Source organism: Lonchura striata, chromosome 5 (assembly GCF_046129695.1).
Source record: "Lonchura striata isolate bLonStr1 chromosome 5, bLonStr1.mat, whole genome shotgun sequence".
NCBI lineage: Eukaryota > Metazoa > Chordata > Aves > Passeriformes > Estrildidae > Lonchura > Lonchura striata.
In genome coordinates this window covers 65,717,492-65,734,294 of record NC_134607.1, presented here as the reverse complement: position 1 = coordinate 65,734,294, position 16,803 = coordinate 65,717,492, and the positions used below count along the sequence as shown (strand labels likewise).

The window sequence follows — 16,803 nt, the reverse complement described above, 5'->3', positions numbered from 1 at the left end:
AGAGGCATGAGAGGAAAGGGCTGTGTGTGTGTGCAGAGAACATCAAATGGCACTAGAACCACTTTGGTTGATGAACAATCAAGATATGCCTGAAGGAGTCAGTAGGGGCTGGAGAGCTGCTCACTCACCTCCAGATCTGTTTCCTGCCATCTCCACTGGGATGGCTGTTGAAACCCTGGTAGCAAATTTGCTTCCTAACTTCTTGGTAATCACTGCATTTCTGCCCTCTACACCACACTGCTGTGAAATGTTTATTTCCATTCCAAACCCACACCTTTCAGTGTCCAAATGATGCAATAAAGTGATAATAAAAGTGTTCTATGTGCCAGGCCAGCTGGGGAAAAGAGGTGAACTGAAAAAAGCTTTGCTCTATTCCATTATTTCTTGGTTAAAAGGAAAAAATATGTTTTCCTATGAAATGCAAAGGTTTTCCACAGAAGGTACTCTTCCCCAAATTATATCAGGTTTCTAAACAGCCTAGACAGACTTTTTTTTTAAATTAAGATTCAGTCTAGTTCCTGGTAACACATTGGGAAATAATGACTGAAGAAAACGAACATCAATTATTCACAGTCTATTGGAGAAGCCACGTATAAATTATTCACAGAAGACATTCTGAAGCTGGCAAGATTATAGGAAGCATTAATAATAAAGCAATGATTTCCTCTCATCCTTTGTCTTCCTCTTTTTTTCCTCCTCATTCTGAATTTTGGTTGGTCCTTGGCTCCATGTTGTGTGGACCCCGATGCCCCAGGGTATCACTGAAAAGCCTCCATGTGCTTGTCCTTGGCCACATCTTCCCCTCCAGGCTTGTGGGATGTGTCTGCTGAAAACAGCAGCTGTTCTGAGACACAGCTGCCTGATGCTGCCAACCTCATATTTCACCTCTGCCCATGGGAGGCTGAGGCAATTCAGCCCTGACTCTGCCTGCAGGAGATGGCAGAAAATCACCTGAACCCCAGACGGTGGGGCTTTGGATGAACAACGCAGGAATGGAGAGAGGAGAGATGGAAAACCAGTGTTTGACATTATTTTTGGTTTGTATTTTCATTGATTTGTGTAGAATTTCTCAATTGCTATCCCCTTCTGATGTTGTACAACCTGGTAATATCAGTCCTGTGTCCTTTTTATTTTTAAATCCTAATTATTGAGAGCCAGGGAGACACAGAAGAAAACACATGAATGTGCACTTTTTCAGTGGCAACAGAATAAACAGAAGACCTGAGATAGTTTTAGGTATTGTTAAGTAAGAAATGTCTGGAGGAACAAGTCTGCTGAGAGAAAAGTGATGGAGGTAGAAGTAGTGGGTCCAAGTGGTATGGGATGGGAAGCTGGATGAGGAAAGAGGGAAGACTGAGTGGTCAGAGCTGCATAAGGGAGGAAAGCAAATGAATACATTATAGTTTGGAGTTGGAGGATGCAGGGTATTGAGACAGTTTTGGTTAATCTTCTGGTGAAATCTCAAATATTCTGATCCCTCTCACAGTGTGGCAATATCTGAAAGATACTTGACATGGGAACACGCTCCAGAGCAAAGTTACAGCGCTCAGGAGAAGCTGAGTAGCCAAATACATGTGAGGATCTACTCTGTTTGTCAATCTTTGTTCCTGACAATCCTGTCCTGCTCCCCAGCATTAGAGAATTAAGCAATGTGAGGATGTTATGGTCAGTTAGTAGAAGAGAAATTTGCCAGCTCATATTGATCCTAGTCCACCAAAATCAGCAGGAGGGCACTGCTGTACTAAAAGACAGAATGTGACCCTGGAGACTTGCAGTCAAAGGTCAAATGAGACAAGCTTGTTTATGGTCTGTTTTGCCCTCTGGGGAGCTGTTTTAATGTCTGCAAAGTGATTGTAAAGTGCAATCAGATCTGCCAAGTGATATACTGCAAACACTCCTCAGAAGTGGTTACACCATGGGGCTCCTGCTTCAGGATGCCCCAGTCCTCGTGCTGGGCTGATGGTGGGGCTGATAATGGGTACTTGGCATGAGCTTTTCTTCCATATGGTATCCAGTTATGGCATGAAACACTTGAGAGACAAAGGGTCCATCACATGCCATGACAGATTGTTCCAACAATCAGTTGTTCCTCCCATTAAAAATCTGTGCATTAGTTCCAATTTGAGTTTGTTTGGGTTCAGCTTCCAGAAGGTAGCTCTTCTTATGCATTTGTCTGCTTGATTAGAGTGCAGCAGGATCTTGTGTTTTCTCCCCCTGGAGATGCTTATACATTAATCAAGTTGACTCTCAATCTTCTTGTGATAAACTACATAGATTAAGCACTTCAGCTATCTCACTGCAGGACATTACCTCTAATTTTAAAACTATTTGAATTCCTTTTGTTTTGTACTGACCTCCTAAAAATGCCAAATCACATCTATATGCAGCATTATAACAATCTTCTTCCCTGTAATACACATTTCATCCTACACATCTCTACCTCCACCTCTAAGTTTATCCAGACCTCACTAGTGACTTTTTTGGATGCCTTGACAGTGGAAGTTCTTGATGAATGGTGGGTCTGCTCTCACCCTCAGCTTGCTGCTTTCTGGGGTACATTTCAGCTCTCTGCAGGCAGGGCTGGCACTCCTTGCCCTCAGCAGCTTGTCTTTACCTCTGACTCTGCTGCAGCACATGGACTTTGAGTGGGCTCAGGCTTGGTAACAGTCTCTCCCCTGCCAATCTTGATACCATCCCTTTTCTTTTTGCCTTTTCATTGAGAAAAATGTGGGCAGCCATCAGACTCAGTCCTGGGCAGGCAGAACTGTCCCCTTCCTCCCTGCTCAAGGATGGTTTCTTATCGACAGCCCCATCTGAGGTCTGGTACTCAGGCAGATCTCAATCCCTTTAAGGTGTTCCCTGCTGGTGCTGTGCAGCACCACCTTTCTTCATCAGTGACATGAAAAAGTCAGCCAACTGTATTAGGAACTCTAAGTCTGTGACATCCACTCTGCCACCTTTATCAAGTGACTTGTAATCCTTTTGAAGAATGAAATGAGGTTGGTTTGACAAGACTTATACAGTGGTGGCTATTAGTACTGGATCTCATGTCAATTTTTTATTAAGTGCATATGCTGTCAGCTTTATTGCATGTGTGTATGAATGTGTGTGGCTGCCTGTGACAATGTCTAATTAAACAGTGCTTTACAGCTTCTTGTTGTGAGAAAGACTAGTCACCTGCACAAACCACAGCATCTTTTTTTTTTTTTTTTTTTTTCATTCTGTAGTTATTTAGGAAAGCTACAGCTGTGATTCACCAATAATTGTATCAGCTCCAAAGGCAGCAGTGTATCCAGCACCACAGTGTGTCATGCTGTTCCTAACTGCCTCTGGAAATGTTCTTCCAATTTTAAAAATGCCCATGGTGGGGCAAGTAATGAAATCTTTTCATGCATTTCACAGTTTTCTTCACAGAAAGATCACATTCAGTCTTCATAATGTGCATTGCTGTGTGTATGTTGGTGTGTAACACCCAAACTGATATTTGAAAGGTGTAATAGTATAGTTTGCAGTTAGAGAGGGATAGAAAATAGTGAAGTCCAGTTATTCAGTAGAGATGGTTTCTCTGAGAATGAAGTATCAAATGCTTAAACAAATGGACTCTGGGGTTAGGGGTGCTGGCAGAATCTTCCTCTAATTGGAAGAATAATTTTTCCTCTGGATTTTGAAGAAGTTTAGTGGAGGACAAATCAGAGCACACTCCTAAAATATAGAATTTATGTTCCCAAAACTTTGCATCACTTCTTAACTTCCTAAGTTGTGATGCAGCCCTTCTTGTTGGCAGCATCTCATGTTGTCACCCTCACAAACACAGCAATGCTGAAATAATTCCAGCTGTTTCTGAGGCTGCTGGGAAGTACTGCATCAGCTATGTCTCAGCTATGTCTCAGTGATATGGAGCAGCCAGGAGGAAGGAGAAGCTCCTGAGATGCCCTGGGATGGATCATCTGTCTGTGTTCTGTCCCTCCACAAGTGACTCTGACCTCCCTGTCTCCAGCTGGGATGAACTCTTGAGTTGATGCAATTTAGATTAAAGAAAGTTTGCCTGGGCTTTTTGTCTCTCCCTTGCCTGAAGATCAAGTTATGGGAAATTAGGAGAGGAGACCATCTTCATGCTCACCACACACTGTATTTCCTCCCCACCCTTCTCCAGCTGGAACGAGACCAAATGTTGCATCTGTTCCAATACTGAAAGTGGTTCATGTTGTCATTAGCCACGTTCAGCCCCAAATTGAACCTGGCAAGCAGCTGGCATGCTCAGAGCCAGTTTGCTTGCAGGGGGAAGCATTTTGATGGGAAATGCTGCTGCCTTTGAAATGCAATTTTTATAAGGAAAGAAGGTAATTCCCCACCTAAATAAGATAAAGGCTCACTTATTTCCTAGAAGGTGAGAGATGGATGATGTGTCCTGCATGACAGCTGGCCTGATCTCTTGTACACTTTTATTTCTCTCAAATGATCAGTTTGCAAGGGGTTAAAATATATTAGTTCAGCTAAAGTTACAATCTCTGCTCAACCTCACTGTGATGGAAGAGGAGGCTCTGCTGCCCTCAGCATCTTCATTATGGCAGTGAATTGCTCATGGTTCTTGACTCCTTAGTTGAATTTCATGATTCTGGAATGGTTAAGCAGCACTCTCAATTTCTTGCTATTTAGCTTTCTTAAAAAAAAAAAAAAAAACAACAAAAAAAAAAAACCAAACAAAAAAACCCCAACAAAAAACAAAGTTGAAACTTAAAGAATTCAGAGATGTTGTGAGAAAGCTTACTTTTCTACTTCCTTTCCTGATAGCTTCTCTCTGCACCCTTCAAAAGTTAAAAATAAAGCAAGAAAGCAAGATTTGTTAATAATGCTAACACAGTGAGTCAGGACATCTTTATATATTTAGGATGAAAAGCTGTACAAAGTGCAGTCACAGTTCAGACACACAGGGACATATTCACTGCTTTTGCCCAAATCTCTGAAGAAAGCTGTTTCCCACTCCAGCTGGGAAGAGCCTATGGCTTGAGCTGAGGTCACACAGCCAGTCAGGTGGGGTGTTAGCTCTACCTCATGTGCCACTGCTTGTAGTGAACCACTTGCCCTCACTGAGGGTGGAATTTTTGTCTGTCTTTCAGTCTTTCACAGAAATCCATCATTGAAGGATTTCCTTCTTTATTCCCACCCATCTCTGCCTGGATACTGCCCACTTTCCTTCTTGGTCCATCACCAGTGGACAACAGGGTTAGAAATCTATTGTTTTAAAAGCCATTGGTTCAAATTCAGAGTATGCTGATAAGACCAAGAAGGAAAAATGACCCTTTGGCAGATCATTCCATCAAGGTAGACCTTTAATCTGCTTTCCAGTGGCATGCATCAAGGACAATTACAGAGAGAAGTCCTGCTGGTACTGGATTTCTTTCTCTCTCCCTTTTTCTGGTACAGAAATGGGATCCAGAACTGTTAGTTGGATTCAGATGGAGATTTGTGTTACATAGCCATGAGTTAATCAAAATGCTTACAATAAAGCAAGTTTTTCTGCAGTTTAGATAAACACTGGCACATCTGTGGAACCACATTTTCTGGGATTTCAGCCGGCATCATTGTTTTGGGCCAGTTTCAGCACTTTGGCTGCCAGTCTGATCTCATCCTGCAGTTTCTCAGGCTAATGAGTTTATGTCTGTCAAAGAGAGTGTATGAAATATCTGTCACTGTTCAATGTGGCATGTGTGAAACAGAAGAAAATCCCATCATTTCTTGGGATGTGAGTTGTGTTTGTTGCTCTGGATCCTGCTTTGGCTTGACTGGTGTAGTTAAAAAATCTGCAAACATCATAGGAAGTACTATGGGCTGCAGAAAGTGCTCATTTGTTTTCCATTCAGGGTGGTCAGTCTTAAAGAGGATGGTGCTGAGTGAAAGTGGGATGGTCTGCCATAGAAACAAGTGTCCAGGCAGGAGTTATGATTGTGACACAGACTTGGGGCTCCGTGGGCATATTGTCCAGTTTTCTGTTTCATAATGGGAATAATCTTCCCTTAGCAGTCAGGGATGTGATTGGGGGACAAGGAGCATACAGCTATTTGGAGGAAATAATTTTAGAGACATCAGAAAAAAAAGCACTTTGTGAACATACCTCCTAATTGTACTTCCCTTAATTACACAGATTTTGAATAATGTCTTTGCTGTGCTGACAACCAGTGGTTATTTTCTCAGCATGTTAATGTCACCCTAATCAAAGATCCTCATCTTCTAGTCACACACCTGTGGGTGACCTTTTCCAAGACCACATGGTCTATCAGGCAAAATGTTTGAGGCTTTGTAGGTAGTTCAATGTATGTGAGGAGAAACACAGAGGGGCCTTTGCATTAGGTCTGCTACTCTCAGATAAGGTTTGTAGTGTTATATTGACTGTCAGCCTGCTGCTGTATGCCCTTCTTAGCTTAGGTGAGTGAGAAAAGTCTGTTCTAGTTCTCAAGTACTGGTGGCTTTAATTGAGTTCAAGGTGTAACTGTTGGGTGAGCAGGGGTGAGGAGAACTCTTTTATAAATCCTCATTTTTACAAATTGCTTTTGAACACAATCTGTCCATAGGGATTTTATTTCTAAAAATCTTCCTATGCCAATGGAGGCGAGCAGCAAATCAGGAGCTGTCACTGGGGTTTGGTTTCAGGTGAACATCTCAATTTTGCTGATGATGTTGGTAGTTCTGCTCTTGTGTTCCTGGGACTAGGACATTCTGTTTAGTTCCCTTTAGTGGCAGTTCAATCTTAATTAATTAAGTGGCAGGAGGGAAAAAAAAAGAAAATTAATAAAGATTGATGAATCCATTCCTATATTGTAAATTATTGTCTCCCCAGCTTTCTCCTGTGCCTCTGGTGAGTACCTGGAGATGAAGAACCAAGTGTGCAGCAAATGTGCAGAGGGGACCTACTCACTGGGCAGCGGGATCAAGTTTGACGAGTGGGATGAGCTGCCAGCAGGATTCTCCAACGTGGCGACTTTCATGGACACGGCGCTCAGCTCATCTGAGAGCAAAGCCAACAGCTGCAACAAGTGAGGAGCTCTGTTTGCACCTGGGTTAGGCAGCTGTGGGTAACCTCAGACAGCTCAGCAGCACAAAGCTGCTTAAAGACTCATCTGAGCTCTGCAGAGGATAGCCAGCCCTGCTAAAGGCCAACAAGAGTGGCTGGGAGGTGAAATCTGCAGCCCCATCTCTTTGCTGCCAGCGTGGTCTCCTTGGGCTCATCAGCAGCCAGAGAGTTTAAGACTAGCCTGAGCTGTTCTTATTTGTAGCTGGAAAGCTCCAGGGTCATGGCATAGTGAATGTGGCTAAAAGGTCCTTTTACAGCCTATATAGAGACCTGTGGTGCTTGCAAAAGGCTGTTTCTGAGTGTAATTGAGGGTATATTGAACCTGTGGATAATAAACCTTTCTTATATAGGCTGAGTCCTAAATTTTTCATACCATATCCTTTCCCATGCACAGTTTCAAGGAAAAGTATTTTATATTATTCATGTAATATAAAGAAATATATATAAAATAAAATTATTATATTTACTAGATCTGAAAAATAATTGGAGATCCTGTAATAAATTAAAAATTCACTGCAGTTAGCTGTTGTGGGATTCTGGGGTATTATGTAACATGTTGTTGAATAGTGGTATACAAAAAGTCTCCTCAGTATCTGTGATCTCAGTTGAGGCTTGTTCTGTTTATGTTCATCAGCTCTTCATGGACGCCTCGAGGGAATTACATAGAGTCAAACAGGGATGACTGTACAGTTTCTCTCATCTACGCTGTGCACCTGAAGAAATCTGGCTCTGTCTTCTTCGAATACCAGTATATTGACAACAACATCTTCTTTGAATTTTTTGTAAGGCCTTTTAAATGGTGAATCCAACCTTATATTGTAAGAATTCGCCCCAGATCATTAGCAGCAGCTCTCCCCCTTTTAAGTTCCCTGCATGCCCACAACTTGTTATTGCTGAACAATATAAAAAAACCCTCCTTCTCCTTCTGTCATTTATTCTGTCTTGTGGCATTTATTTTATCTTCAAAACTCAGTCTGAACTGATCCTGTTTTCCATGCACTGGGATTTTATCATTAGGGGTCATAACTGCCCCAGTTAGTTCAGCCTTTTGCAAGACAGGTGTTGGTGGTAGATGCTCCTATTTAGGGGTGTCTGACTGGAGATGTCTTTGAAGGGACTTGACATTTAAATAGACTTCTTCCAAGGTAGTACTGTGTGGAAACTATTAGTTTTAGGTCAGTTTGTGTCCTAGTAATTTAGTAATTAAGATGAAAAGAAAAGCAGGAGAAATTCAGGTGACTTTCAGTAGGAATTGGTCTCTGAGGATGTGTCTGTGCTGTGAAATGGAGGGGCTGGGGATCATTAGCTCTGACATAGGAACAGCCTGGCTGGGCTTGTACCATGGTGTGCTCAAATTGCTGAAACTCTCTGGTCAGCAGTGACCAGAATGGGGAAGGCAACCCTGCTCTGCCCACCTGAACGGACTGGCTGCTGCCCTGTGAGCTGGAGGGTTCCCAGCATCAAGATTTGCAGTGGGGTGTACATGCCCCACATTACTGGGGTGCTTTGGAAGGTTCCAATGTCCTTGTTGTGTTGTACCTGCCATTTGGGACAGAAGGAAAGGTAATGGGAGGGTGATTCAGAGAGGCAGATGTCTAGAAATTTTCAGTCACCTTTCTTACTGCCCCTTTATCTGTCTGACAAGCTCTGTTTTTCATCAGAAAGACACAGCTCATGGCACCTCACAGGAGTGAGAAGTTTTAGCTGGTGTTGGTTAATATTTATTGAAGTTTGGGAAGAAGTGCAAAGTATCTTACCTTTAGTGGGCTGGGAAAGGAAGACAAAAATTACCTGTTCAGGCACCTTCATGCTGCTACATCAGGGTGATAGATTGCTAAGGCACTTGGCTAACAGACCGTGCAGGCAATGTTATTTAGCTATTTCTGTTTTGTATTAGACTACCCTGCCTTCTTCATGGGAATAAAGCAGCAACTATGCTTTCTGCTGTCAGGTGAATGTGCCAGGATTATGAATCCCAGCTCCAGTTGCTTGACTGACTGGCAGATCTGCTCCTGCAATAGAACAAATATATTGTGTCTCTGAGCACTGGCTTTGAAAATGGCTTCTTGATTATTGCTTTTATCCGTATCCCACTCATTCACCTTCTCTGAATTTATCATTCTCTGTTCAAGAAGCAATGAGTGGTGCAGTCCTTTATAGAAATGCCCATAAATTCATAGCCAGCCTCAGTATTTCAGGGAAGCCATATTTAATGCTCCTGCAAAAGTAATTTTTTTTCCTCCAGCATGCCTTTGTGCTTAAATATATTTAACAATGACACTTTAGCTCTGGACAGTGGAATTTCATTAGCAGTGGCAGGTTACTGGGAAATGGTGAGGTGTTTTTTCTGCCCTTCCTTGGCTCTATTTACATATTAAAGCCCTTTTCACCTGATGAGAAGAGGCCGTATATTCTTACCTCCTCTTTGCAGGTGGGAACCAAGACACAAGGGTGCTTCAGCTCAGGTTGCACAAGATAATTAGGGATTTTCCTTCTACACAGGTGCTTCTTCACACTCTTTTCCTCAGTGCAGTTGGTCTAGGTGGGAATTGAGTGTATAGATGCTTTGGAGGATGTGGAGTTGCACAGCTTATTTCAGATTTGATTTGGAGCAACTTTAAGGAGGATCCTTGACTCCAGGTCAAGTTGCTGAAAGTGTTGAAGTGGCCTTTCTCCCTGGTGCAATAAAAGCTGAGTATGTGATCTTGTTCCTCAAAGGAACTTCATCCTTTTCCACCTGAGAAGACAGATATAAGAAGAAATAAGAAGTGCACCACACCCTACTGCAAGGAAATGCTTCTGAGCTGCCCTGGACCCGAGCAAGGGACAGCCAACCTCACCCTTCTGCCAGAACAGACTCTCCATGGCACGTTGCCTCTGCCTTGATAGCTTCACTCTCATTCCTAGGTCAGGTGGCAGCAGGCCAAAGGCAAAGCACATATTGGCTGTAGAGAAAACACTTTGTCTTCCTGCTTGGGCCCATCCACTCCTGCTTCCCCTATGACTTAGAAGCCTCTGGATTTTAGAGAGTTAAGTCTTGGTAGGCTCAGAAGAAGGAAGAAGCATCAAGACAAGATGCTCAGCATCCTTTTCTGCCCATATAGTGTGAGGACAAGTCTGAGATCATCTCATCCTGCTCTTTTTTTACCACCTGTGTCAGAGGGGGCCAGTGGAGGCACTGTTAAGCTGTAACAGATGTTGAAAGTTGGGGGTTTATTTTGCCACAAGTAAGGCAGCTGTCTAAATATGTAGACAAGAGAAACAGAGCTGAATATTATAATTATCAGAAGTCATTATGCTGACAGAGAGATGCATCTGATTGTAGTCACTGATCTTGTGTTTTTCTTAACAGATACAAAATGACCAGTGCAAAGAAATGGACTCCACAGCAGACAAATGGGTGAAGCTCACAGACAATGGGGAATGGGGCTCTCATTCTGTAAGTCTGTGAAAAATTCCTTCATGAAGTTTCTTTCCACTTATAAATGTCTGTAATTTTCTCTGTCCAGACACCAAACATGGGCCAGCTCCTATGAATGCATTTGAAGAAGCAGAACTTTCCTAGTACTGAGGGGAAAAGTCATGGAGATGCCTAAGGGGCTGATCCCAAAGGAAATTATATAGATGCAAGACTTTGTATTGATTTTCATGGGTTTGAATTAAGTGTTTTATGAAGTTAAATAGATTTATGCAAATTTGCATGCCACAGTCACTCTGCATGATTGTAATTGAAATCTTGTACAACAGCTGTTTGCTCATGAGAACACAGGATTATTCTCTGTGTCTCGGCAGAGCAGTGGGAGTGGGGTGTGTATGTGGAGACAAGCAGGGTGGGCATTTCATTCTCAAGTGTGTGCAGAAGAGCTGGACTGCACCCAACTCCTGCTCCATGGGGGCTTGTGTGAAAAACCAGCTGGCAGCACCAGGATGGCTCCTGCAGCACAGATATGAGCCTGTCCATGTTGGGGGTAGGATGTTTGGCTGGCCTGTGACCCAGCTGGCTGAATTTGCCCTGTGAGCATCGTGTTCACAGGATCATGTGCACACCAGCTTATCAGCTGAAGCCTGGCTTCCACTGTACCATCATACCCTTGTCCCCAGAGCCATATCAGCAAAAGCCCAGCACAGGTGACATTATACCAGAAGAAAAAGGCTTTTGAGGGCATAGGCAGCAGCACATTCTTTGTTTTCCATGGTGTGCTCTTCCTCCTGGAGGAGAAACTGTATTTCTGAGCCAGCTGTGGTTGGAGTGCCTGTTAGGTCAGGTGCAAGACCAGTGCAGGTTACACTGGGAGGCTGGAAAGCTGGCTGGGGAGGGATGAGTGGCATCAGCTGAGAGGTAGATCCAAGGCCAGGGCATTGATCTGGGGCAGCTGAGGGATGTAGGCAGCTGCATGGGAGATGGTGCCACCTGAGCTTGTCATCTGGGGTGTGCAAGTGTTCTCACTCTCTATGAAAGTATGAAAGTTTTCAGGATGGCTGGCTGAAATGTAGACATATGAGCTAGGTGAGATGATGATTTTGGCTGTCCTGAAGGACTTTTTCTGCACTGAAAATCCTGTCAGGGTGTTTTCTGTGAGCACAGTTTTCCAGGTGCTGCAGTCTCTGCTCTCAGCAGGTGAGTCCTGCTGCACTGGAGCTGGTGTTGGGTACCTCACCTCACACAGCCTGATGCCTGTTTCAGTATGGTCCCAGCTCCCCTGATAGCTCAGCTCTCCTCTGCTCCTGTGGGTAGCAGATGTTTGGGTGTGGGAGAAACAACATGCTGTACTTCCACTTTACTAAATTTTTCAACTCCTTATCCTGGGTGAACAAAAACTCTGGTCCTGCCAGGCCTGCTGTAAATCTCATTATCCTGGACCCTTGTGCTGGTAGAGTTTATTCCTCTTCTTGTATGAAAATATAGCACTTTCAGGCCATTATCCTGCTATTGGCAGTAAACAACTTGTACTGAGCTAGTAGATATGGAACAGCTTTGCAGGCCAGGCAGAGGCTTGCTGAACCTGATGCTTTTAGTGATGAGAGTTACACTGCAGTTATGCAAGTGAGTTGAAGGCAGAAGGGCACCAAAACTGCTGCTGGAGGAGTTTTCCTGCCTTCTACTGCCCCTTACCTCAGCCATGATGCCACCAAACCATCACCCTTCCACAGGGGTTGTGGAGTCACTTGCTGAACCATGCCAAGTGGGTCAGGGCAGTCAGAAACCAGGCTGTTTTCTGCATCTCATTTGCTGTTTGCAGTCAGAAGTGAACAGGAGGGATGAGACTGCTGCTGGAGATAGCCATGGTTTGTGCCTGGTCATGATATTGTAGTGTTACATGCAGGCAGAGCTTGGTTTTTAAAACCTATAAACAAAACTCACTTGTGAACTGGTTTTTCGAACTCTAGGTCATGTCAAGTTTCTTTATGAAAGCATATCTCAAGGCTTTAAAAACAAACTGACTATATCTGAACACGAGGCTGGAGATAAAAGCTCTTGAGTGCCAGGGGTAATTGGATAAAGACAGGAACAGCTTTTTCCAAATTCTGCTTACTATAAGGTCAGAAACAGCTCTTGGTGTTTTTCCAGCTGGGGTGTTGAGAAATATTTCCATAAAGCACACTTTGGCACTCCTCAGATATGTCTGTACAGCATTTGTCTATTGCTTTACCATTACCTCTTGACCCACTAAACAGCATAGGAAAAGCTATTAGGATGCAAGAAATTTGAATGGAAGTAGGAAATGAAACAATGTCTTGGTAAGGGGATGTTTGCTAACTCACACGTGTTGTTGCAGGTAACTCTGAAATCAGGTAGCAATATATTATACTGGAGAACAACAGGGATTCTCATGGGCTCCAAAGTTGTAAAACCAGTTTTAGTGAAGAACATCACAATTGAAGGTAAGTAGAATTTGTCTTTGAGGTTTTATCTCACTCTTTTGTCACAATGTTTGCCAAGTGCTATTTCTACTGCTGTACCTGCAGCACTGAAGTGGCTTTTTTTTAGCTGCTTGCCCGGTCTCCTCCTCTGAAGAGTAGAAACAGAACAGCAAAATTTCGCAGTGAGGAAAGGCTGAAAAATTAGTTTATCTGGAAAATGTTGCCATCTACTGGAGAAGACTGGATTAGGAAATAGAGAGAAGGAATAATCAGGTTTTCTTTATTGTAGAATAGAAAGACCATGGTTATCGTAAGTCTCTCAATAGTGATAAATGGATATATATCATAACAATGATAGTTGAATTAATAATGAAGTGATATGTTTTATCTGTAATTGCTCTTTTGGTCTAATTCTAAGTATAATAAAACTGGGAGTGTCAAATAAGGTTGTTAGAGGGGTCAGACTTTAATTGAGGTATAAAGATTAAAGACATAAATTATGAGTCAGGAAAGCAAAAGTGTCTAAAGTGAGTGATGAAACTGAGTGTGGTTTTTATGCTGGTTTATGCAGCTGGTTTGCTCTCAGTCATAAGCCCAGGTAGGCAGCAGTTAAAGATGGGTCCTTTTCAATGCTTTACCCAGAATTTTCCTTACAGGAGTTGCGTACACGTCTGAATGCTTCGCGTGCAAGCCTGGTACCTTCAGCGACAAACCAGGTGCATCTGGCTGCCAGGTGTGCCCACGAGACACTTATTCTGAGAAAGGAGCTAAGGAGTGCACCAAGTGTAAAGAAGAAATGTATTATGCAGGTACATAAACCAAGTGGGACAAGCAAAACCCAGGAAGGGCTGAGTATGTGCAGTCACCAGCTGCTTCAGGTGTCAGCGTGGCTGCATCCAGCAATTGCAAATCCAGTAGATTGTAAAGGGGAAATTATTCACTTCCCAAAATATGCAGAGTGTACATAGATACATAATGGGCCAGAGTCAAATGCTGTTACTGTCATCAGTGTTAGCATGGAGGGATGGAGATGCTGATGAGCAGGAAGGGGAATCGTTCTTCTGAAATATAGAGTAGGTGCGCTGTGCCCTCTCGTGGTAATTTGTGTTACAGGTTGGTGATGACATGAATTTGCTTCATCACTACCTTCAGCCTTAACACATTTTGAGGAATGGCCTTTCCAAACACTCTCCCCTGCCTTGCCCCTGTCTCCTATGGGGTTGGAAAATGGGGTGATCTAGTTGCAAAACCTAGTCCCAGAGTAAGTCCTCTGCAATTCCAGATATGGTTAGGTGGTGATCTGCAAATGATATGGTATTAATCTATTCTTCATAGTCAAAAGGTCTTCAGATTTCTTCCTTGTTGCAGTTTTAGAAAGTTCTTGAAGAATCAGTTACTGACCATAGCAACTGCTCTCACCAATGGTTGCAAATGCTTAGGGACCTGTGCCTCTGCTCACAGTGGGAATGGAAATATCACAAAATTATCTGGCAAGAGAAAAAATTGGGCCAGTGTTGTAAGGAAGTTTCTACAGGATTAGAGTGGTTTTGTTCCTTATCAAGTGAGAAAATATTTCCATATTTGGTAAACTGTATAAATTTCTGTTTGAAGGGGGGAGGGTTTGATAGTATTATAGAGTGGTTTGGGTTGGAAAGGACCTTAGAGATCATCTCGTTCCAACCCCTGTGCCATGGGCAGGGAATTTTCACTAGACCAGTTTGCTCAAAGCCCTGTCCAACCAGGCCTTGATTGATATTCACAATTTTTCTGGGTGACCTGCTCCAGTGTCTCACCATCCTCAGAGTAAAAAAAACTTATTTCTAATAATTGTCCCTGCATACACTTAATTAGTGAATTTCAGTGTGACAGTATAAGCACAGCCAGTATTTTCCCTGTTCCCCTGCTTCATTTCAGGGGAAGGCTCATGCTGACACCATTAAGAGCTTGATTTTTCATTTTCCTTTTATTATTTTCTGCTGACTCATTTTAACCTCCAAATTTCAATCTTATAATGTTTGTTTCCAGAGGCCATTTGATAGTTTAATATCCTGTTTCTCACCTTTTCTTTCAGAGGAGGGATCCAGTGCATGCATAGAGCGACCTCCATGCACAAGCAAAGACTTTTTCCAGATCCATACCCCATGTGATAAGGAGGGAAAAGTAAGTAGAAGGCAACATACCATTTTTAAGCTCACTGACCTTAGTGCTATCTCTGCATTTGAAAGCAAGGTAGTTCTTTTTAGGAATCCATTTCCCAATTACTTTCCCAATTTTGCTTTCAGTATTGAATCCGAGGTTTTGGACTTGTCCTTTGCCTGTCCTTTATCTCTTTGCAACAATTTGCCAGGTCTGGGTCTGCTTAAGGGATGTGTTTTGGTGAGATAAGCTCCTTGCACTTGTGGTGGGTCTGATGGGGTCACTGAAGCTGCTTTCATACATCCATGCTGCTGGAACACAGGGTGAAGTACTGTCCCAGCATAAACCCATCTCTCTAGTTGTTAATAACCTTTCTGGAATACTTTAGGCTTGTGATGACTATCCCAGCAGTGCCCAGGCATGATTCAGGTGATACCATGGCCCAGGAGCATTGGATATGACCATCTCTGTTTCAGGTGGAGGAGTGTTTGGCTGCATAGGTATGAAGTGTGTCATGTCCCTTGGTTTTAGCATCAAAGATCAGGTCTGTCTCCTGCCTGTGGTCAGGTAAAAGAATGGTACATAGATAGTCTGGAGTGTGCATGTGTGTCAGTTTAGCTGCTGGAAATGTGCTTGTCCCATGGGATGCCTCAAATCACCTGGACTCTCAGCACATTGTTTCACCCAGACACCCTAGATCCACTTGGTCTCTCACAGAGGGACTTCCTGTTGGAGCAGCCTGGCTTTGTCCTAGTAATCAAGTGGAATTTTTGGAGGAATTTGGAGAAGGAACTGCTGTTTACTGCTATAGGAAGCCCGCAGAGGTGTGGACACATGGTCAGTCCTGTGTCATGTCTTTCCTTTCCCACCTCTCTTAGATCCCATCTCTCAGTTGGAATTGCAAATAGTCAAATTCCCTAACACCTGTAGGTTGCTGGCCTAATATTTGCTGGCAGGATTGAGTATTTTGGAGTGTCCTGATCAGTGAGTTCTAAAATGCAGCTGAAATGTATGCTTTGATAACAAAGCACCAGTGAGTTTAACCCCAGAGCTGTCAGGCTCTGCAACCTGGTCTTGACTCACTGATTTCTGCTCTGTTAACTGTCTCTAATGATTCAAGAAATTAGCAGCAGTGTTCACAGCTACATCCTCAGCTACAGCTTTAATTGCAGACTCCTGTGGATTGTTCTGTCACTGCTCTCTGTGGCCCAAGTCTCCCTGACACTGAACAAGTTCCTATTATTTGGCCCTTTTCCTGCCTTTCCACTGGCCTTTCCCTTTACTGATGGGTATCATCAGAGTGCTAAGTGGGTTTTTCTGCAGCCTTCACTGTCCAGTTGCAATGGCAGCAGTGTCACAGGCACACAGACACTGGCTGAGTTTTCAGGGCTGGTTTCACTGCTCTGCATGTCTGGAAATTGGTTCAGGTTTGCTGTACTCCAGAGCCGTCTCTCCATGTGATGCAGCTCAGTGGGAGGGCCTGACTCTGCAGGCCAGAGACCAGTGGCTGTAAAGGACCAGCCTATTGATCCATGGTTGCTAAAATAAGCCAGATTTTCACTGAACAATAGATTGTTTTCTCCCTCCATGCGTAGAAGGGGCCTCTGGTGATTTATGCACTTTACTCTTACTTTACGCTTTACTTTCATCTACCTGCTGATTTAAAAATCCCAAGCTAAATGCTTCAGCCCCAGTCTCAGAAACCCCTCACCACATGGCCACAGGCACCCTCTGAC

General features: G+C 43.4%; 1 protein-coding gene across 1 annotated transcript in view; it reads left to right on the top strand.

Annotated features, from left to right (window-relative positions):
- Nucleotides 1–16,803, top strand: part of ELAPOR2 (endosome-lysosome associated apoptosis and autophagy regulator family member 2) — a 94,844-nt gene that overhangs the window by 55,698 nt on the left and 22,343 nt on the right. Inside the window, exons 3-8 of the mRNA XM_021531029.3 lie at nucleotides 6,836–7,031; nucleotides 7,704–7,851; nucleotides 10,422–10,508; nucleotides 12,847–12,952; nucleotides 13,588–13,740; nucleotides 15,003–15,091. Of these exons, the coding sequence (XP_021386704.1) occupies nucleotides 6,836–7,031; nucleotides 7,704–7,851; nucleotides 10,422–10,508; nucleotides 12,847–12,952; nucleotides 13,588–13,740; nucleotides 15,003–15,091 (779 nt within the window). The remainder of the gene's footprint in view (nucleotides 1–6,835; nucleotides 7,032–7,703; nucleotides 7,852–10,421; nucleotides 10,509–12,846; nucleotides 12,953–13,587; nucleotides 13,741–15,002; nucleotides 15,092–16,803) is intronic.